At 33.8% G+C, this 23,360-nt stretch overlaps 2 protein-coding genes across 2 annotated transcripts; one reads left to right on the forward strand and one right to left on the reverse strand.

Annotated features, from left to right (window-relative positions):
* The first annotated feature begins 657 nt into the window (after window positions 1-657).
* LOC127811029 (NAC transcription factor 56) lies at window positions 658-2,556 on the forward strand. The gene is made up of 4 exons (XM_052350708.1): window positions 658-1,000; window positions 1,231-1,538; window positions 1,654-1,976; window positions 2,096-2,556. The coding sequence occupies exons 1-4, from the start codon at window positions 814-816 to the stop codon at window positions 2,280-2,282; spliced, it is 1,005 nt and encodes a 334-aa protein (XP_052206668.1). The 5' UTR covers window positions 658-813; the 3' UTR covers window positions 2,283-2,556.
* A 13,980-nt stretch (window positions 2,557-16,536) lies between these two features.
* Window positions 16,537-23,360, reverse strand: LOC127811910 (uncharacterized). Its single transcript, XM_052352106.1, has 7 exons — window positions 22,814-23,360; window positions 20,248-20,388; window positions 20,039-20,152; window positions 19,769-19,942; window positions 18,229-18,344; window positions 17,035-17,119; window positions 16,537-16,928 (listed from the first exon to the last, which is right to left on the reverse strand). The coding sequence occupies exons 1-7, from the start codon at window positions 23,294-23,296 to the stop codon at window positions 16,923-16,925; spliced, it is 1,119 nt and encodes a 372-aa protein (XP_052208066.1). The 5' UTR covers window positions 23,297-23,360; the 3' UTR covers window positions 16,537-16,922.

Genomic DNA, 23,360 nt, shown 5'->3' on the forward strand with positions numbered 1-23,360 from the left:
TAAAAATAAATAAACTCTCATTTTTAATTCTAAAATATACGCCTAAACTCACTACTCTCTAACATATTTATTTCATTATAATTCAATCATTTTACACGCAATTTTATCTTTAATTCATCAATAATTCTGAATTTTAAAATTCACCTTTTGGGACAAGAAATTTGAATTAAAAATAATTATTACGTTTATGGCATCAAACGTCGACTTTCATCAAGATTATTCATTTAATTCTTTCTTTAGTTTTTAAGCAATAATATTTGAATTGAAATAGAATTAAAATAATGCACGAGTTGAAAGTGATTTATTAATTAATATAATAATACAAACCTATCATTACCATTTCTTATTAGCCTTTTTTTTCTCATGTGGAAAGTAAAGGGCACAATTTCTTAGCTTTTTTTTTTTTTTTTTTTTATCATACTATAATAATGTGTCATTTTAATAATTCCTCTCACATTTTTGTCTACGGCCAAAATCACTCGATTCAAGACACACACCGAGAGGGTAAAATTTCTCAACTGATGACGTGGCCCAGAACCATTGGCTGCAATGCATGAGCAGACTCAGTTGTACGAGATTAAATGATGGCCCACGATAGCACCGTAGTCCCCCACCCCCATGGAACCACATTTCATATTTATTATAAATAAAACACGGTTTTTGTTACCTCTCTGCAACGTCTGGGCCAACAAATCCAGAGCCACAGCATCAGAATTCCAGGACTTCCTCCGATCTTCATCACTCATCTCACCCTCTGATTCATCCATCTCTCTCTATATATATATATATAAACGCGCGCACACGCACGCACACATGGAGAGCACGGCCGATTCGACGACCGGCTCGCAGCAGCCGCACCTCCCTCCCGGCTTCCGCTTCCATCCCACCGACGAAGAGCTCGTCGTTCACTACCTCAAGAAGAAGGCCGCCGCTGCCCCTCTTCCCGTCGCTATCATAGCCGAGGTCGATCTCTACAAGTTCGACCCTTGGGAACTCCCTGGTATTTGCTTCTTTTCAAAGTTGCTTCGTCAAAATTGTAGTCTAATCACAAAAGATAACGGCAGCCCAAGATCTCGATGAACTTAAGTTGTTTTTATATCTCGACTAGTATAGTCGTACTTACAGAGAAAATATATATATATATATATACACACACTATATTATGTGTGTATAACCAAAATTCTGGTATGGGTTTGGCTTTTGAAATGAATAATTGGTGGGTTTGATCAGCTAAGGCGACGTTTGGGGAGCAAGAATGGTATTTTTTCAGTCCGAGGGACCGGAAGTACCCGAACGGAGCAAGGCCGAACCGAGCGGCGACATCGGGGTACTGGAAGGCGACCGGGACGGACAAGCCGGTTCTCACCTCCGGCGGCAGCCAGAAAGTTGGCGTGAAGAAAGCGCTTGTTTTCTACGGCGGGAAGCCACCGAAAGGGGTGAAAACCAACTGGATCATGCACGAGTATCGCCTGGACGAGAACAAAGCCAGCTCCAAGCCGCCCGGCTGTGATTCCGGCAACAAGAAAGGCTCTCTCAGGGTGATTAATTAACCGATATTTCTTCACGATAATTCCTAATGTAAACAACCTGTTTGTGAAAATGCCCGTGAGAGCTAACTAGCGAGATGATTGTTCTTGTTTACTTGTTTTGTAGCTCGACGATTGGGTGTTGTGCCGAATCTACAAGAAGAACAACCCGCCGAGAGCGATGATGGATCACGAGAGAGACGATTCGATGGGCGACATGTTTGGCGCAATACCAGCCTCGATACCGCTCTGCCAACCGAACTCGAAACTGCAGGCCATGAAAGCCGCAAACTACGGCGCATTGCTCGATGGCGACCACAACCTGTTCGAGGGAATTATGGCGAGTGACGGCATCAGCAGCTTAAAGCCGCAGCTGCCGCTGAAACGGACGCTGCCCTCGCTCTACTGGCACGACGAGGCCGACCAGGCTGCCGCTTCGTCTTCCAAGAGGTCGGTTAATTTGTTGAATTGCGAACCGGCCGCCACCATCTAGATCGTCTAAAAGTTTAATTTGGTAGACAAGGGGTTAACTAATTCATCTTTTATGGTGTCATTTTTACTCCTACCAGGTTCCATGATGATCACGCCAATGGCGGAACCATGGCAAAGGCAGATCATGACAACACTTCCATGGCCACTCTGATGAGCCAAATCCCACAGACACCTTCCTTGCACCAGCAGACAGTTCTGGGATCTCTTGGAGATGGGGTTTTCCAGCAGCCATATCAGCTCCCAAGCTTGAACTGGTACTCTTAGTTCAATTTTGGGAGATGGGGTATGAGAGAAATACACAATATTAATCAACATAATTAGTTGTTTTAAGTTTCAAGCCAATTAAGTTCTTGGGTATGATAGAGAGTCCGCAGACAGATACCTCAAGTATATATATTGATATTGCCAGCAAAAAGGGAGAAAAAAAAAAAAAAAAGATGTTTTATATTGGTGAATACAGTGCATTAATTAGTTTGTATATGGTTGGTTTGGAATTGAGATTTTGCTTGGTAAATGTAGCTAGCAATTAATCCATAAACACTAGCTGCTTGTTAGTTAATTATGTTGGATGAGATATATATTGTTGATGTAGAATTACATTAATATTTCCTTCTAGGATATGAACTCTCGATCGGAGCTCCCAAATGTTGCAGCTGTAAATTTCTGCAAAGAGATTACATATGGTTAATTTGTATTAATCAATTAATTAGTGGTTCACTTCAGTAATTAAGCACAATGGTTTCTCTGGTTCATTTCAATATTATTATGCATGTATCAGTTTGATTTCAATACTAAACACCACACCAATACTATATATATATATATGGTTCCTTTGTTTTTTGTTTTAGCAAATTGCTTGGCTTCAACTCCAAGATCTGCAATCTTTGTCCTTCGATCAGTCCAATGCTTGTGCATCATCTCTTAACTTTTTCAAAAGAAAAAAAATGAAAAATGAAAAAAGAACCCCAGAAGGAAAGGATCTTCCATCTTTCAATCACCACCTTCTCTCTTTCCTGCTTGGTGCTGAGTAAATGCAACAAAAGTTTATTTTTTTACTTGGATATATAAAGTTTTAATTTGAGGCGCTGATGATAAACTTGAAGCACCATAGGGATTAATATTAATTAATTAATTAATTAATGGAGCAAGCTAATTAAATTTCCTTCATAATTGAAATGCCAGTTGGTATATATATGTATATGTATAGCTAAAGACAAAAGAGCCACCAGTTTTGTTTCACAAGCTTTGACGGTTTTGTTAATTAGTAATGCAGAGAACCAATTGAGGTAAAATGAGATGGAAGTGGTAGAAAGTAATTTTCGTAGTTTATGCTAATGTTTCCTTCCGTACGAATATATATATGTATTTGAGTGTAAATCTTTTTTAGGTAACGACCACTTCAAGGGCCCCTAGTTTTCTTTTTCCATTTGTACACTAAAACCTTTTAATTACTTAAAAGTAAATCGGATTCAGCGTCCTTTTCTTTCTCTCCTTTTGGCTTGAGATTCCCCTTCTTTATTTATTTTCTTAATATATATATATATATATATAAAGAAAATTGGGTTGATTTACATAGTAAACATGGTTCTTTTTTCTACACTTGCATGCAACATTAATTCACGTTCGATTCCCTAATTTCTTGGTTAATTCTTTTACGTATAATTACAAAAAAAAAAAACAAACAAATTCAAGTAGAATACTAGCAATGAAGTCAGTTGAAGCATAATAATTATATGTACATCCGTAATGCACAATTTTTGTATTATTATGAAGAAGAGAGCGTATTACTTTCCTTTAAAATTCATTTTGATAGAGTGGACGTATTCTTGTGGTATAATAAACAGCCGTACGTAAGAAGAAGTTAGCAAGCTAGTAGATAGAGACAAAGTATGGATCCCATACCAAAATATGAAGGAGCTAATTAAGTAATGGATATATATCATTAGGTAACTATTTTTAAAAATGTTTCAAGTGACAAGGAACCTTTTTCATGAGAGAAATTTAGATAAATTCCACACGTGGGGAAACAATCTTGAAAGCAACATGACAAGGATATACTTAGACTTTAGGGTAGTGTAGATAGCAGCCTCTATAACTATATATATATATATATATATCCAAAAACATGCATGGATAATAAATTTTTTCATATATAAATATATATATATAATATGAAACAAAAGCCATTTTATTTGGTTGAAAATTAAGAATCACTAACTAATCAGAGACGTGCATATGAAATATACATAGTAAAATTAAGATGCTACAATATCTAATTATACAGATATTTGAGAGAGGTATATAGAATAGAATTAATTAAAAGATGAAGGCCCTCACTAAGTTCAAAGTTGGCCATGAAAGACAAAGTAGGGTTTTGTTCACTTTCTTGGAGAAAGCAGCAAGCAGTAGCACAACTTTTTTACTAGTTTGTATTTTAAGCAGCAAGTCGATCGAAGACACTATTTCATGTATTTAAGTACTAGCTAGCTAGCTAGGACTCTCGTGGAGTCTTCTTTTTTTTGGGTTTTTTCACCAATCCATACCAAACTTGTGGAATAAAATTTCAGGTCCAATTCTTATCCCAAATAAACTGAATTTGTCACATATGAGAATGAAGGAAAAATCATCATCCTGGCTATTTGGTTTGATACCTTTGTTTTCAAGTGGGAATGAAGGGTGATGAATTAATGGGCAGATATTTGATTGTGGGTGTCATTGTCTTTGACGAAGTGATGAGACAGGAGGCATGGGCTAAGTAGATTCCAAGAGCAGAGCCCCATATGTTGACAACAAAGTGAGCCCATAATTAAATGGACAAATTAATGCCTCCTGGGACCAATGTATATATTATACATGCCATGCTATGCTATGCTATGCTATGGGCTGTCATCAAGAGGAATCATTATCTTAAATACCATTCCAAGCCCCCATTTTTTTCTTTTAATCGCTTTCCATTCCTAGCTAAGTGTACAAACCAACTTTACATATCTTGGGAGTCATTGGTGCTTAATTTGGTATTCATTTCCAAACCCCACTGCTGCTGCCCACCAATCTAATCTGATCCAATCCAATCCAATCCCTTTTCATACTCCTACAGCTCTAACCCCTTCCCTAATCAAATACATATTTTGCATTTAATGTCTCTGCACTCGTAATTATGTCCTCATACATTACATTAGTGGTTCCTGGACTAGCACTAGTATGTAGTTCTCTTGTCCATACTCTTAACAATTAATAATGATTTAGTTTACTACCAAAATACATTTTCCTACTGATTTCTTAATTCCTGAATTGAAATTCTTGCAAAGTAATTGTAACTGACTTTATAAACCAAACCAAGTTTCTTTTAGTCTCAAATGCAACGGATATATATATATATATATTAATTAATTATAATCGACAATTATGAATGCATAAAATTTAAGTCTTTGTTTCATGCATGCATGTCCTTCATTTCTCCGAATATTTCTCTTATTTTAACTTATCTTATGCTCAAATCACATGACGAGCCAATTTCAAATTATAACTTATATTTGATGTTTGTAATTAATTTTTATTTTTTAGATAAATTTTAAATAAAAATTAATTTTCAATACAACATAAGATTGCTCTTTAAGTATATTGTGGCTTAGTAAATAATTTTTAAATTTAAGTCTTTGTTTTAGAAAAATATATATATATATATATCATATCAACTTTAAACACTAAAAATAAACTATAAAATATCTTTAAAAATAATCCAAACTGTAGAGATGTATACGAAGTTTGTTTTATTGACAGGTCAAATTAAGTGCTAAATAAATTATTACATTTTTATTTCAAGCTTAAATTTATCATTTTACTTTGAATATGACGAAAGAAAATTATTATATTTAAAAAAAACACAAATTGTAATTGTGGGAAAAATTTCAAATCTAAGTTTGGGGTTTAGTTTGAGCATTTACAACTATATAAGGTTATTTTAATTAGAAATAAAATTAACATTATTAATAAAATCTAAATGTTGTTTGCTAACATTAAAAAGAATGTATAATAATGACTAGTATAGCCCTAACTCTAAAAATACAGTGACTAATTTGACACCTTTTAAATAGCAATGACCAAATTAGTTTTAAATTTAAAAATACAATAATTTATTTAGCTACGATTAGTAAAATAACCCAAACTCGTAAAAACCTACCCCGATTGGAACAAGATCAAAGGTTGTTTGACAAGCGTTAGGATTGGTTTGAGGAATCCCGATTGTTTTTCAATTGGGGTTGAGGCCGCATACCCAGCCTTCATTTCAATACTCTCTCTATATATATTCAATTAAATGTAAAAAAATATAAAAATATATAAAAAAATATATTCTTAATAAATAAAAGAGGTCCCTAAACTATTAATTTTTAATCCTTCAACTAAAATTTAGCATATTCTCTCAATCAACTATTTTTTTTGTCACCTTAAATCCTTATCATTAGTTTCCATTAAAACATTAATTACCCGCACGTTACAAGCATGTGAAAGGGATGAAAGATAGATAGGTAAGCAAATTTTTCTTTATAGATAAGAGGATCCCTAACGTATTAAAAAATGTGGTCCTTAGTGCCCCTTCCCCATCCCCCCAAACTGAAATTTTGACACATTTTTTCATTCAACCATTTTTTTCATCACCTTAAGTCTTTTAGTTAACCGAGAGTTAACGGCTCAATTAACTGTGACAAGTAAAACTAAACATGTCCAGCTTAATTTATGTTAAGTTCAAGGGTAAATAAATATGATTTTGATGATAATAAAAATATTTGTATAATTTAAATAAATTTCTTATGTTGAAAAGTGAATGTTTTTCGTGTCTATGTATCTTAGGTCAATTGATACTTAAGTCTAAATCAACTAAAGTGAGGCAGAATGTTTAAATCTCGTCGTATGCCATTTATGTCGAATGAAGTTCTTCTTTGGTCGACCAAAATTATATAGAATATTGGCCTCATGTCTTAGGTCCACCTAGCCTTAGACTGAAGTTGTGTTTTTGGTTACTAGACAACTTCAGTCGATTGAAATTATGCTTTCAGTCGATTAAAGTTAATTCGTCATTGATGATTATCCTAGATTTCTTAATCTGTTGTTGTTACATAGTAAGGGTATATTTATTTATATATGTTTTGTTATTGTTCTCAAAGTCATAGTTTGATTTTCTTTTGAAATTTTATCTTTTGAAAATGTTGTTCCTTTAGCATTCATTTTTGACTTTTTATGCAAATGATTCTTTGTTGTGTTTACAATTTCAACAAATGCTAGCTAGAGTTGGAAAAGAATGGAGATTTTTTTTTTTTATTTCAAATGATTGTTTATCCCTTTATTTATAACAGCTAGTTTTCTGAAAAATGTGTATAAACACAAGACGAGTATAAATGCTAGTACATATATAAAACAAACTGTTAGGTTTGTATGGCAATGGCATCAAAACCCAAGAAGGGGTGAATTAGGTTATTAAAAAATTTGATTGAACTTGAAATCTTTTTTTATAAAAAATGTGATTTTAATGCAAATGAGAAATTGCTTGGCCCAATAAATAAAACAAGAATAAGAACAAGAAGAGAGACACAACGATATATAGTAGTTCGATTTAAATCAAACCTAATCCACTATCTCAGCTTCTCACTAAAGAATTTTTCAACTAATTCACTATAATCCTTCTATTTTTCTGGATAGACCCTCTAGCAACAAACTAGGAATTTACAATCTCTTGCTTAGACAAACAAACCCTCTAGCAACCAGCTAGGAAATGTAATCTCTTACAATTAATGTAAACCCTTTAACAACAAGTTAGGAAATATAATTTCCTACAATCAATGTAGGCCCTCAACAATCTTGCTAAGAAAACCAAGAATGATACAAAAGAAAGAATTTAAGAGTAGACACTCTTAGTTATAAGATCTCTCAAAATAAACACAAGGCTTGAACAAAATAATACAAATGATAATCAAAACCTTTAGAGAGAAAAATGAAGAACAAAAGAAACAATTAAGCTCTTAAAACAATAAACATTTGAAAACTTGAAATCAATCTTCTTGGTTGTCTTGATTCATCCATTTGCTCTCTATTTATAGAGCTTTGTGACCCATTTCAAAAATCTTGCCGTTGGTAGTGAAATGAGTGACTTGGAATAGTGGAGAAACTAGTCATTGGAACTTTCTACAATAGAAATAGTTGACTGGTTCAAGTAATTGGTTGACCAGTTAGGTCAAAAATTTACATTTACTTATGCACAGTCGATAGATACAAGATATAGTCGACTATCCTTACATGATAGTCGATAGATACAAGATATAGTCGACAAACTGAACAAGCATAGTCGACTATCCTTATGCACAGTCGACAGATGAGGAAGATTTTCAACAAAATGAAGCTTGAAAACATTACAACATATTTACATTTACTTTAATATTTTGTCCTCATTTTGTTTAATTTATATTTTACCTTCCATTTAATATTTTGTCCTCATTTTGTTTAATTTATATTTTATCTTCCATTTACTTTAATACATAAATGTAAATAAGAAAGTACCCCCCATTTGGATTCAATAAAAATATCTAAAAAATCAAAATCCATAAGAATAAAAAAGTAGAATTTGGATTTTAGTAGGAACTTAAGATTTTGCGATTTTACCACCTCCAAGATATACACTTTCTATTTTTTGAAAAATTCATTAAAAATCATTTTATCACTAATGAATGTTAGTTATTGAATTACTGGGAGTTAGTTTTCTAAAACTAAAACATTTTCATATATGTCTCCTTATAAGGTGCTAATCTTCCAGACTTAGAAAAATATGACTTTGAATTCTCGATACTTGAAATTCATTTGGTTTTCATTCTCACAAAATAATACTTGATATTGAAATTAATTTATGTTGAAAGCCACAACCTTGATTCATAACTTAGGAATTAAATAAAATATTATTTTTCATCATCAAAACTAAGTATACAAAAGTAAAACAACAATCATTTTATTAGAGAGCATGTGAAAGAAGGAAACATCAATTTAGAATATGTAAACACAACTTATCAACTAGTTGATATTTTTACAAAACCTTTAGGAGAAGACCAATTTTGCAAACTTAAAAGAGAATTAGGTATGATGAATTTATTTGAGTAATATGTTCTTTAATATTTTATGTTTGGTGTATTCATTGCCTTTCTTTGTCTTTTGTTAATCTTTGATCGACCTAAGATAAAGGATCGATTGACCGAAGTAGTGTCAATTTGAGGGTAGGCATCCTGTCCATCTTCGGTCAACCTAAGTTTAAGGGTTGATCGATCGAAGTAGTGTTGGTTTGAGGGTGGACATTCTGTCCATCTTCAATCGACCTAAGCTTAAAGGTTAGTCGACTGAAGTTTGATCTGTTCGCAAGTGGGTATTTTGCTCATCTTTGGACGACTGAAGAGAAACTTCAGTCGACTGAAGTTTCCGTAAATGCAGCAACCCTAAGTCGATCAAATGTTATTTAAAGGCCTTTTGGGCCATTTCTCCTCACTTATTCTCATCTCTCCTCTCTAGTTTCTTGCTCTAAACCCAACCCGTTTTCTTCTTTTCACTTTAAATGGCCCCAAGAAGAGCATTCAGGAAGAGAGTCTAATGGTCCACATCTGAGAGGTCCCAAGGATCCACATCTGAAAGACGTACAAAGGCCCGCCATGACTTTGACATGTCTATGATTATTTCTAAAGAAACAACCTCCCATTTTGCCCAGATGGAAAAGAAAGTTATTCTCAATGGTAGAAAAGTCAAATTCGAATAGCTTCACAAAGAAGGGTTTGATTTATCCAACTATCTTGGCATGTGGGCCTCATTTCTCACTTTAGATGAGTTAGTTTATCATGACCTTGTTCGCTTTTTTTATGCTAATCTTGTCCTCCTTGACCATCATTTTCGCATCTCATCAAAAGTTAAGGGCATTGATGATGAGTTTAATGCTAGTATTTTTCAAGAAATTTTTGGTATTCATTCCCACAACTCTGAAATCCAAATACCCAAAACACAACAATGGACTTATAAAATTCCTAACTTTGATCCTACCTCAGCCGTTCGCACCCTTACTATTCTTGATTTTCAGTCCTATATGCCTTTGGGTAAAGATTTTGATATTCCTACTCATCTTTTGTATTTAATCATTTGTCACTATTTTGTTCCAAATAGTGGGTTTTTCGATCATGTTTCATTTTTTGAGTTTGAAATACTTTGGTGTCTTGTCAACAAACTCCCTATTGATTTGCCATACATCATCGTCCATCACATATGGGATGTTTCTCACTCGCATCTTCAAACACTTTAATATTCGACTTGAGAATGAGTACTTTGTTTCCCTCAAGCCCACTGATCAGATCTACACAAGCACACTACGTCGCATGCACTACATCAAGCTACAAGGAGTCTAGCAGAAGAATCCAACATTCTATGGCGTAGCTCAAGTCGACTCTACTGATGAAAAGGTTGAGTATGCCCAAGCCAATGAGATGCATCCCACTTCGATTCACGATCCTGCTGCTGCTAGCGCTTCATCTTCTGCTCGCCCAGGTCCCTCTTTGTAGGATATTCTTAATGCCATTTTGGATGTAGGTGCTCAAATCACCCACGTTGAGGACAGGCTCACTAGACTAGAAAGTCATTTTCCTCATCCTCCATCTCAATAGTAGGTCTTAGTTTTGATACTGACAAAGAAAGAGAGAAATGACCTCATATTTTTTTTATTTTCCTCTTATGTACTCCTATGCTCAAATGAATATAATCTTGTTGCCCAGAAAAATACCCAAAAGGGAGGGTGAATTGGGTTTTTCAAAAATTAATAATTTTAACTCTTTTAAAAACTCTTAAATTTGTAATCTTAATATGTGGTGATTGCAGTAGAATTGATAATAGTAAAATCACACAACCACACAAAACAAAAGAAATTTATAGAGGTTCGACTCTAAAGAGCCTAATCCTCTCTCTCAAGACTTAACTTGAGGTTCCACTAAGGAGAATGAACACTACCTTTTAACTGGAGCTAGAACCAACATACAATCCATTGCCTAAACAAGAACCACTAGCACACTATTAACAAATACAATTCTCTCACACAACAAATGAGTAAAAATAATAAACTTACAACTAGAGACAATTACAAACAAATCACCAACCATTGAGAATTTCACCAGTCAACACACTTCCAGCACTTCGAACCTTCTCACTTTTGTTTGAATTGTTAGAACATGAGATGCTATGGCACACACCAAAAAGGGGGGTGAATTGGTATAATTAAAAGCTTGGTAGAAACTTGAAAACTTTTTGACCCAAATGAGGTTTTAGTGACTTAAAACATAGAACATATGAGATGATAAATGTAAAGCAAGAAGAATAAAAGAGACAAAGGATTTATAGTGGTTCGGCTTAAACCAAGCCTAATCCACTACCTTAGCTCCCACTAAGGATTTTAAACCAATTCACTAAAACCTCCTACTTACACAAGTAGGCCCTCTAGCTACACAAGCTAGGAAATACAACCTCCCAATTAAATGGGCCCTCTAGCTACTGCTAGGAAAAATACAACCTCCCAATTTAATGGGCCCTCTAGCTATTGCTAGGAAAAAAATACAAACAATCGAATAGAGAATCTAAGAGTACAACTCTTAGTTACAATGATCTCTCAAAAATGATACAAGACTTGAAGTAAATAATTACAACTGAAGATCGAAGCCTTGAAGAGAGAAAATTAAAGCACAGACGATTTTAAATACAAATGAGAATAACAGTAAGCTCAAATAATTTCATTCCCGTCCATTAGCCTTCTCTTGATCATCTATGACATGTATATATAAGTGTCCCACAAAGTTGAAGAGAAATATAGCCGTTTGGAGCCGTTGGGATTTGAAAAAATAGCCGTTGGAGCTTTCTGCAAAAAGAAATAGTCGACAGAAGAAATATATAGTTGACTATTTTTACAACTAAAGCAAGAAATAGTCGACAGACAAAACGAATAATCAACTATTTTATAACACAAAATTTCAATAGTCGACAGACACATTCCAATAGTCAACAGATGCTGAGATATAAAGAAATTTTTGAATTTCATAAACAAAAATAGTCGACAGACCAAAAGGCATAATCGACTATTTTTACTCGATAGTCGACAGATGTTAAAAATAGTCAACAGATGCTTGAATAGTCGACAGAACAATCAAAATAGTCGACTATTTCAAGGCATAATCAACAGAATGAACCTGATAGTCAACTATTCTTTAGAAAAACTTGAATTTTCAATACATCCTTATTCGATTCTTTAAAAACTCATTTTGATTATCTTTAAAGTAAGTTGAGATTATCAAAAGTATGATTTGAAACAAATTATTCTTAACAAATCAATCTTTCATCCATACTCAATATTTCATATCTTGCTTTAAGATTTATATACTAAAAATACATTTTCTCATTCATATAATCCATATAGTAGAAATTGATTTTCATATAGACATTCATCAAAACCATTTCATTACTAAGAGATATTAGATATCAAAATACTAAGAGATAGTTTTCTAAAAAAACATGTTCTAGTTGGTCTTTTGCCTTAGAATTATTTTGACCAACGATTTCGAGGAGATTCTTTTTAGATCTTAAAACTTGTTTATGCTAATCTCCAACTAATATAAAAGATCATAGATCATTTTAACAAAGCACTTTGAAATTGATTTTAGTTTCCAAACCATATGCTTTGATTGAGAGAAAATAAAAAGACATTTGAAATTTTTCATCATCAAAACTAAACACAAGAGTAAAATATCATGAATGCTCTATCAAATTTGTTCTACCTTAAGCCTCCATACTTACCAAATATATATACATCTTCCAAACACACTATCCATTAAAGAAAGGGTTAATATAAAGTTTAAAATTCAAAAAATATTTTGGCTTTCTCAAACAATAAGAAAACATGTCTCACATTTAATTCAAAATAAATTTACTTTTTGCATGAGAAATCAATATTTGAAAATTCAAATATATGCTTTTGAGACATAGATGATTAAAACAAAAAAACATGTCTAAAAGCAATTCTTATTTAATTCAAAATAAATTTACTTTTTGCATGAGAAATCAATATTTGAAAATTCAAATATATGCTTTTGAGACATAGATGATTAAAACAAAAAAACATGTCTAAAAGCAATTCTTATTTAATTCAAAATAAATTTACTTTTTGCATGAGTAAGAGAAAACATATTTAAAAACAATTCTCCTTTAATTCAAGATTTGAAAATTCAAATATAAGCTTTTGAGACATAAATGATTAAAACAAGAAAATATGTTTAAAAACAATTCTCCTTTAATTCAAAATAAATTTACTTTTTACATGAGTAAGAGAAAACATGTCTAAAATCAATTCTCTTTAATTCAAAATAAATTTATTTTTTTGTATAAAAAAAAGAAAACATGTTTAAAAATAATTTTTCTTTAATTCAAAATAAATGTACTTTTTGCATAAGTAAGAAATGCATTTATCAAGAAATGAAAATTCAAACCTAAACTTTTGAGACATAAATGATCAAAATAAGGAAACATGTCTAAAGAAAATCAATCTTTAATTCAAAATAAATTTACACTTTGTACCTACTTTTAATTCAAAATAAATTTATTTTTTGTATGAGAAAGAAATATATTTATATCATAAAAATATTTTTGTTATCATCAAAATTGTATTTACTTACCCTTGAGCTTAACAAATCTGATGTACTTATTTTTATGTCATGTTCTTAAAATATGTTATATTTTGAATATAATCATATGATATGTTCTATTTTGAAATATAATCTGATACTTTATATCTCGTTCTTAATATACAATATGTTTTATCAAACAAATATTTTTATCTCAAAATATTTTTATATATTTAGGGGGAGTTATTTTTATTTCAAAGAAAAATATAAAATTTTTGTCATTATAAAAAAGAGAGAGATTTTTAAGCTCAAGGGTAAGTAAATATAATTTTGATGATAATAAAAATATTTTTATAATTTAAATGAATTTCATAAACTTCTTATGTTGAAAGATGAATGTTTTTCATGTCAATGTATCTTAGGTCGACTGATGATTAAGTCTAAGTTGACTAAAGTGAGGCAGAATGTTTAAATCTCGTCATATGCCATTTAGGTTGACTGAAGTTCTTTTTCGGTCTACCGAAGTTAGCCATAATATTTTTCTCGTGTCTTAGGTCGACCTAGCCTTCAACCAAAGTTGTGTTTTTGGTTACTGGACAACTTCGGTCGACTGAAGTTGTTCCATCATTGATGATTATCTCATATTTCTTTATCTATTGTTGTTGCACGCCAAGGGTATATATTTTTATATATGTTTTATTATTGTCCTCAAAGTCATAGTCAGATTTTCTCTTGAAATTTTGTCTTTTGAAAATGTTATCCCCTTAGCATTCATTTTTGCCTTTTTATGCAAATGATTCTTTGTTGTGTTTAAGATTTCAACAAATGCTAGCTCGAGTTGGAAAATAATGCACATTTTTTTTTGTATTTCAAATGATTGTTTATCCCTCTATTTGTAACAGCTAGTTTTTTGAGAAGATGTATAAATACAAGATGAGTATGAAGGCTAGACATATACAGAACAAACTTAATAGAGCATTCAAACAAAAGTGAGAAAGCTCAAATGTTGGAAGTGCGCTGGCTAGTGAAATTCTCAATCCGTTGATGACTTGTTTGATATTGTATCTAGTTGTAAGTTTGTTTTTACTCACTTGTTATGCAAGAGATTTTGTTTGTTAGTTGCATGCTAGTGGTTCTTGTTTAGATAAGAGATTATATGTTAATTCTAGTTTCAATCAAAACCTAGTGTTGATTCTTTCTAGTTGAACCTCAAGCTAAGTCTTGAGAAAAAAGAGTAAGCTCTTTAGAACTGAACCTCTATAAAAATTCTCTTGTTCTTTGTGGTTGGTTGATTTTATTGTATTTATTCATATTGCAATTACAACATATTAAGATCAAAAATTCAAGAGTTTTTAAAAGAAATAAAAATTATTAATTTTCTAAATACCCAATTCACTCATCTCTTGGACATTTTTCCGGAGAACAATTTATATATATCAAATTAAAGCTTTACACATTATCTCTTATAATAATCACAAAAATAAAAATAAAAAAAAACAAATTTCTCAAATCCTAACCCCTTTTCTCGTCTCCCTTTCTTTTATTAATCGTACAACACCGCTACTATCTTCATCTTCTTTTTTTTTTTTTTTTTGTTGGCCACAACCACCATATTTTTCTTTCTCTAGTTGTTTGCCCACCACAGCACCCATTTTTTTCTCTTCCATTATTTTTTGATTGGACTTATTTTCTCTTCCATTATTTTTGGGCTGGACTTAGAGTTTTAGTTGTGGCAATGGTGACAACTAAGAATAGTCGATACTCGCAAGAAGTTAGTAGAGGCAAGTGGGGTAAAATCTGGTGGTAGGCTTAAAAGGGTAACAGTGGTAAGTAGGCACGATATGAGAGTTTAGGTTTTTTTTTTTTTTTTGATCCACATAACCTAAAATTGGGTTAATACATAAGGTCTTTAGATTATTAAGAAATGTAGTTTTTAGCTCCCTTAACTAAAATTTTAACATATTCACTCATTCAATTATTTTTTTTTCATCACCTTAAATCTTTGGCGTTAATCTCTATTAAAATGTGAATTACATACACGTTACAAGCATGTAAATAAAACTTATGGTGACGAAAAAAGTAATTGAATGAAGAAGTATGCTAAAATTTTAGTTGAACGGATAAAAATCACATTTTTTAATAGTTCAAAGATCCCCTAACCTATTAAGTCTTTTATATATTATATATACATATATAAACATATATAAATATTATATATCCTGTTAAATAAGGCATTTTGATGTTATAAAACATTGTCAATAAAGTAAGGTTCAAAATATCTTTTTATATTTTACTCAAAAATAAAAAATTTATGCAAATATGATTTAAAATACATTTTTTTTGTTTACACATGCATAATACAAGATATACTCATAATCTCTGAACCATTCTAAACATTATTTATATATGTGTAATATGGTATTTTAAATTGTTTTGACAAAAAAGACAGGATATTAGATAAAAACCCCTGCCCTGCCCTACAGGATGTGGTACAAAGTATTGGGATTTGAAGTTGAGAACAAGGCAATGCTGTCTTGCTCTGTTGCCAATACTATATTTGACTATTCTTAAAATATAATAAACAATTTAACCCCAAAACTAAAATATTATAACTTATGTCCCCTATTAATATCTACTATCTACAAATATTACCACTGGGTTTTAGGTGCAGTCATGGATATTATTTTGCTTTAAAATTTTGCATGCTTTTTAATTGATTATGACATTCACATATTTGGAAATTTACAAATTTACCACCACGAACTCTTCCGCAAAGTGAATGAATATTCCAAATACGATTCCAAGAAAAGCAACTGTATCTGTATATAAAATTGGGGGGGCAAATGACATAAGTCTATAAAGCTCTTTAGAATTGAAGGAGTTGTGGAATTTACTTATCTCTGTGTCTTTCTTTACATTTCGAAATAGAAACAGAGCCAGCCAGCCAGTCAGCCATGTTAGAAGCTCCAGAAACAGAACGGAACAGAGCTTGTATACAACATTCAGATAGAAGACGAGGAAGCTAAGGTTTTTCACAAAATACACGTCCCAATTCCTCAGGGATGTGGGTGACAAATTAGAACCAGATTCCCCAGCCATATCACCCCATTGCCACACACTTCACAAGCCACCATCCAATCAATCGATGGAAAGGTCTAGGGTTTAGGCTTAGTTTTCTTGTAGCACTAGCAAGGAATCCAGCAACTCCTCTTTCTTCCATTTTCTCATCCCATGTTTACTCCTAGAAGAAGTCCAGGAAAACAGAAAGCGTAGATAGAAAATCAGAATCATGTGCGGCATTCCTCGGAACCCATATGTGCCTTGTGATTAAGTTACTCTTGACGTACCTCAGACGGGCCTAGTGATGAGGAGCTCGAGCTTGCTTCTGGTAATGTGTTGGATATTCTTGCTTCTGATTTCTCGTTCGAGTAACTAGCAGATGAGAGAATGTAGAGAATGTCAGAAATAACTTGGCTGGAACAGCCCACCGATGATAGAAAAGAAAAAAACATAATGAGAAAAATGAGATGCCTAGTTATGGTAATCATATGCGCAGCTGCTGATACATGGACAAAATATCATTGGTAAGAATGATTGCCACTCTCAAGTTGCACATGTGAATACAGGAACCTGTTCAAGTGGTCCTCAAACAATCCCCCGGCCACAATAATTGGTTTCCCATACAACCTACAGCTCAACTACATGTATTCGATCTCCACCATTGACTATTTCAGGAATTATCTCTGGCCAAGAAGAATAATAAGAGCTACAATTCATCAAAGTAATTTTATTCTCTCCTTCACAACCTTCAATCTTACCCCCTCCCATAGGCCGATCAAGGCTCACCTGAGGGCACCTTGCTCTATGAGGCGCACACCTAGGCTCTAGGGCATGCACCCTACCATGAGGAGCTAGGCGCATGCCTTTTGTGCCTATGTCATAATTTTTTTTGTTTTTGTTCTTGTTTTTTTATAGACTTGTTAAAATCTACTAGTAATAACCAGAAAAAAAACTGAAAGAAATTTGACAAAACAATAGAGCACCCAATTAGCTATGTAAAAATTTGCACCTCACGTCCAAAAGGCTTGTGCCTATGCCTTACACCTCACGCCTAGGCTCCAAGCACTCTTGCACATCAGTGCACTTTGAGCCTTTGACAACTATGCCCCCTCACTCTCATGCTTGCCTATATAACAGTGCATATGCCAAAGATTGGAATTTTTATAGCAATATGCGTCTTGAAAAAGACACAAAGCAGGGAGTCTCGTACACTAAGAATGCCTTTTTTTATATATATATATTCCCAAAGGAGCAGGAGAATGGTGACCCCTCCTCTCACCAAAGGTAATAAGTTCCCATGAATTCATCAATTTTGGCTTGTATAACTTCACAAGCCAGAATCAAGAATCCATAATTTTAGTTCTAAGCAGTAATATTAGCAAGATTGGATACTCTTATCTACCAATGCAACCATCAATATATGGTTTCTCAAGAGAGAACTGAATTTAAAATGGCAATGGAAATCCTGAATTATTACTTACGTTGAAAGAATTGTCACCCAAATGAGCTCTACACAGTCAACCCAAAGCAGCCTCTGTTCCACAGGGATCACGCCATAGGTAATAAGATGAGCAAATGGCCAAAGCTTCCACCCAGCCTGGGAATAACCCGAATCCACAACATTGTTAGATATATAATAACACAGATGAAAGGCAAAAGAAAAAAAGAAAAAAGAAAAGCCAGTTTCATATAAGAATGAAATCCCTAGACCAATCTTAGAATGTATTGCAGGCATCAGAAGAAAGAAAATGTCCCTCCATCTTTTCTACAACCAATCTTAGCATTTAGTACATGCAAGCCAGAATGAAAATATCTTCCCATCTTTTTCTACAACTGTCCAAAAAGAATCATTAATCCATTTAGGCGTGAATCTATTTCAGGAACATCAACTAAAATTTAGACGTCAGCTGAACTTTCCAATTAATGTTAAAATTTAAAACAACACAGCTCATGTAGATAAATAGAACTGTTGTCCCTTTACCCCATATATGCTTATAGCAAAGAAAGGTAGGACACCATTGCAATGCTATTCCTTCAGAAAAGCAATATAAAGTTTCTGTAGACTCCAACATTCCATCCCTTTCAAAATAATGTCAGTCTAAACAAAACTGCAATCTAAACAAGTTCAAAAAACCAATTTGGACCATAGATTAGTTATAGAGTTCAAATACATTATAACCGTGCAAATTATATAGTGCATGCCACTAAAGAAATTATTGTTTTCAAATGAAATGTTGCTCCAAGCATGATAGTCTTTCTAAGATGGGTAGACAAGAAAAAAAGTGGTCATAGAGAAGCTGGTCAAGTAGCAGTCCTAGGTCTGTCTGAATGCATACAACCAACCACAAATAGAGAAACTGATGGAATAAATATTGGATGCCCAAAGTTCAAACAGAAACCACCCATAATCAAACAGACAAACCAAAGTATTAAAGCTCAAATAATTCACAGACATGTAATGAACAGCCACTGAACAAAACTCAAACTGATTACCAAATCAAGGTTCACGGATCCACTCAAATTGGCTGTTTTGGGTGTTTGCAACATCTCTTTTTATGTAAAATCACCTCTGTAAATTGGCTTAGTCCATTCAAAAAGCCCTTTTGCTAAAACATCTACAACCTTATCAAACATTCTAATCGGATTGCTACTATTGTTGATTTCATGCCCCAACTCCTCAATCTTCTTAATTTGACCCTAACATTTACTTTCATGACTCGTAATTATATACCAGTAATTCTGTTCATGAAGTGCCAGCTCAGAGGCCTAACAGAGTGAATGCCCCATGAGCATTCTATCTGGTGTGTGTAACTAAGGATATCTACAAGGTTCAACAAACATTAGAGGAGTGCACAAAGTACCAAAATCCAATGAATCCAGGTCCACAAAATGCATTTTTCATTGAATAATGCACATCCTTACTGCCCATCCCCTTTGCATACAGATAAAATATGCAAGTCAAAAAGAAGTCTTCAGTCAGGAATGGAAACAAGATATAAGTAGAAGAGAAGAAGTCCTTACAGTTAACATAGGCCAGAAAGTTGCCTTCAATTCATTAAAAATACTAAGTGGTGATTCAAGGCGCAAGAATCCTAGAACAGTATAATAAATGCTGTTCCAAACAGCAGCCCATACAGTTTGATCAAAGACTACTTTAGCAGGAACAACCCACCAATCTTGAAAAGGGAAAAGATCCTGAAAAATAGAACATATTGTTTTATGTTCCATAAATAGATTAAATTATATGTCCTGAACAGTTGAGTATTAAATAATTGACAGCATCACAGTTACCTCACAGAACTGGTAATAATAATGAGAAAGGGATCCATGCAAAGTAAAGCCAACAAGGCCTGATCTGAGCATCCGCACTCTATCAAATTCAAAAAGTGGTTTTCCTTCAACGCACTGCATATTCATCAGACATAATTCAATTCACGTTGGTAAAAATTTAGAATGAACAAACTATGGTGATAGTGGTTAACTTAGAAACACCAACTAACCTGCGCAATCCAATCCCCTAAAGAGTAAACAACTCCACTTATTGCCATTTTTGCTAGAACTGGGTTTGTTTTCAAAGCTGCCTCATAAGCACTCCAGTTATGTTGAGGTGCATATCTCAAGATCTCATATATTGTCCATCCCTATGAGAGACAGAAAATCAGTTCTTGCACATAGTATGGGATGATAATTATCTAAAAGTGACTAGATAATAAGGCGAAGAAATGCATTTGAAAAGAAACTATCATACCCTAACACACATACAATGAACAAAAGCTGCGGCTCAGGGTGTCAACTAGAGAAACTCCACAATCTTTAAACCAGAAAAGTGAGATCCCTAAATTTGTGAGCATACGGATATGTGTCTACAATTATAGAACATGCACAATCATATTTGTGTTCACATAGAATAGTTATCAATAGTTTCATTTCATGCCAACAATATTCATACAGAATAGTTATCAATAGTTTCATTTCTTGCCAACAAACATGAAACTGTATAAACACTTCATCAATAAGACCCATAATCAAGGCCCAAGGATTAAAATGCTTACAAACTGTCAAGTTCCAAATAAATCCTCTCACATCCTAATGAAGTTACTCCAAAAAAATGACCTGATTTTTTAACAGTTCCTGTCATTAAGGAATTCCCAAATTTAAGCCCTATGTTTATAGGATATTTCTAACTACCTTAACCTCTTTTTTGTTTTTGTAATTGTTTTTGTGTTGTTTTTCCCTCCTTGATCTTTATACCCCTCCAAAAAACAGCTCAGCCGTCAAGAACCAACTATTTGATGGTTTCCTTGACTTTTAGTTCCATGTAATGAAGTATGGTTGGCCTTTCACTTATCATGTAAAATGTTTTGCTCCAGAATAATTCCTATACATCAATGACACAAATAAGCCATAGTTGTGCCTAGGGATGTAAATGGGTACTCAATAACCCTAACCCCATTTACATGCTTTAACAAAATTTCAAATAACCTTTACACCTATATCCCCCAATTATGTATTTTTTATACTTGTTTTGATTTTCAATGGGGTTAATTGGGACCCATTGGAACCCAATTACGTCCCTAGTTGTGCTAAAAAATTATTTCACTTAGATATCCTAAACATATAACATCCTATGTACATAAGATGATGTTAGCTATCCTGTTTGAGATTTTGATTCGTGGATGTGGGCTTGCCAACATTGGAGATAGAGTAGTGTTTGAAGAATTCCTCTTTCTTGTGCTTTGTGATATATTTGGCAAGAGAGGAATTGGAGAGCTTTTGAGGGTGTTGAAAACGTGATGTTTTATCTCTAAAGGAATCATTCTCATTTCCCTATTTTGGTGGGTTAGAGAGATGGATATCTCATGGTATGAGATATAATAATCTTACAGAAGAAATGAGTACGGATAGAGATGATTCACGACTGAAGAGCTAGAATTCATGTAGTTGACCATACTTAGTGAAATTAAGGCCTTTGATGTTGATGTTGTAGGGAGGTGCATCCCTCCCCCTTAGAGCCCTTTTTGCTCATTTTAGGTGAGTTATTCTAACATGTAGTTTACATGAACAAGATTTGTCTTTAAAGGCATCTTCTTCTATATATTTTTGTTATATATATGTACAACCATCCTTCCATTATATAAATAAAGCATTCACTCCATCTAAGTATTCTACTAATTAAGACATATGTCATCACTAATGTCAAGTGGCAGTTACTCACGCATATGCCTAGATATCATATAAATAAATCAAACATGTCCTCTAAAACACGTTGAACGGGGCAATACTACCTAAAAAAGGAGAAAGAACCAGAAGAGAAGAGAGAAACATTGGTAAGTCATTTTTAGAATGGTAAAACAAACAGATAGGCCAATGAAATCCGCATCTCGGAGTGCCCTTTGTGAAAGAAACCAATGGCTGTGACTACAAACAAAAATGTGAAACAAAAAGTTCCCCTTCCTCTAGTAAGAGATGAGCTTAGGGCAACAACTTCACACCAACCATACAAGATAAAGCAGAGATCTTGAAAAGATAACAAAAATTATCAGTCTTCGCAATCTTAAGCCAGATTTGCATGAGTGAATTTGATTTCTATATAATTAGCAACTGAGAAATCTTAATCATGGGAAATGAATATTCCAAAAGGAAAAAAAAAAAGAAGGAAAAGAGACAGATTTCAACTTGAAGAAATGCAACTTCGGAAAAACCAATTGACTTAAACCCGTTTCCCCAAATTGCAAAAACGTAAGTGGCATCTACCATCAACTATCCCAATTTTATCTCAAATTCCCACCATAAAAAGAGAAATTCCTCAAACAACTTCCCACGAACTCATCAACCACAACCCTGCTACATAACTCCTCAAATATATGATCAAGATAGAAGTCTATCGTATGGAACCCAATCTGATTGTGAATAGAGGACAGGCATAGAAACAAGTATTAGAGGCCTAATACGGTTAAGTTACCCCCTATAAATAGACTTCCCAACAAGTGGTATCAAAGCCACCCCTACCAAATCCAACAATGAAAATTCCTCAAACAATTAATGATATGATTGGTTTTGACTCACATGCCAGTAGTCGTGATCGATGGTGAGCAGCTTGGTGATGGCAAAGGAGCCAGCAGCCAGAACAATGGTGGCATTAATGGCCCTATCGATCAACTTGTCCACATCCTCCTGTTCCTCTTCACCCTTCCCATCCACTCCCCCCATAGAAGAAGAAGCCGAAGATGAAAACCCATGAAATTCACCCGCCCCTTCGAACGACAACCGCCCTTCACTCCCTCCAAACCCATGAAATTCTCCTCCCTCAACTTCCCTCTCCGTTCCGCTCGCCACACCGTCGGGCTGGTCCGTGGAGTCCCGGCTCTGCACCGGAATCACGTCGAGCTCCTCCGTCACCGACCCGACCACGGCCCAGTCCCGCTGTTTGTTTCTCGGAAAAATCTTGGGGGAGCCCTTTAGTGGGGAAAATACGGGTTTGGGTATGGGTTTGGGTCTGGGGAGAGAAAGGAGTCGTTGTGGGGCGATGCTGCTGACGGCGGCGGCCATTGTTGGGAGGAAACGGAGCGAGAGATCGGCGACCGATCAGCGTGGTTTCTCCGAGTGATGAGCG

The sequence above is a fragment of the Diospyros lotus genome, chromosome 10 (assembly GCF_014633365.1).
Source record: "Diospyros lotus cultivar Yz01 chromosome 10, ASM1463336v1, whole genome shotgun sequence".
Taxonomy (NCBI): domain Eukaryota; kingdom Viridiplantae; phylum Streptophyta; class Magnoliopsida; order Ericales; family Ebenaceae; genus Diospyros; species Diospyros lotus.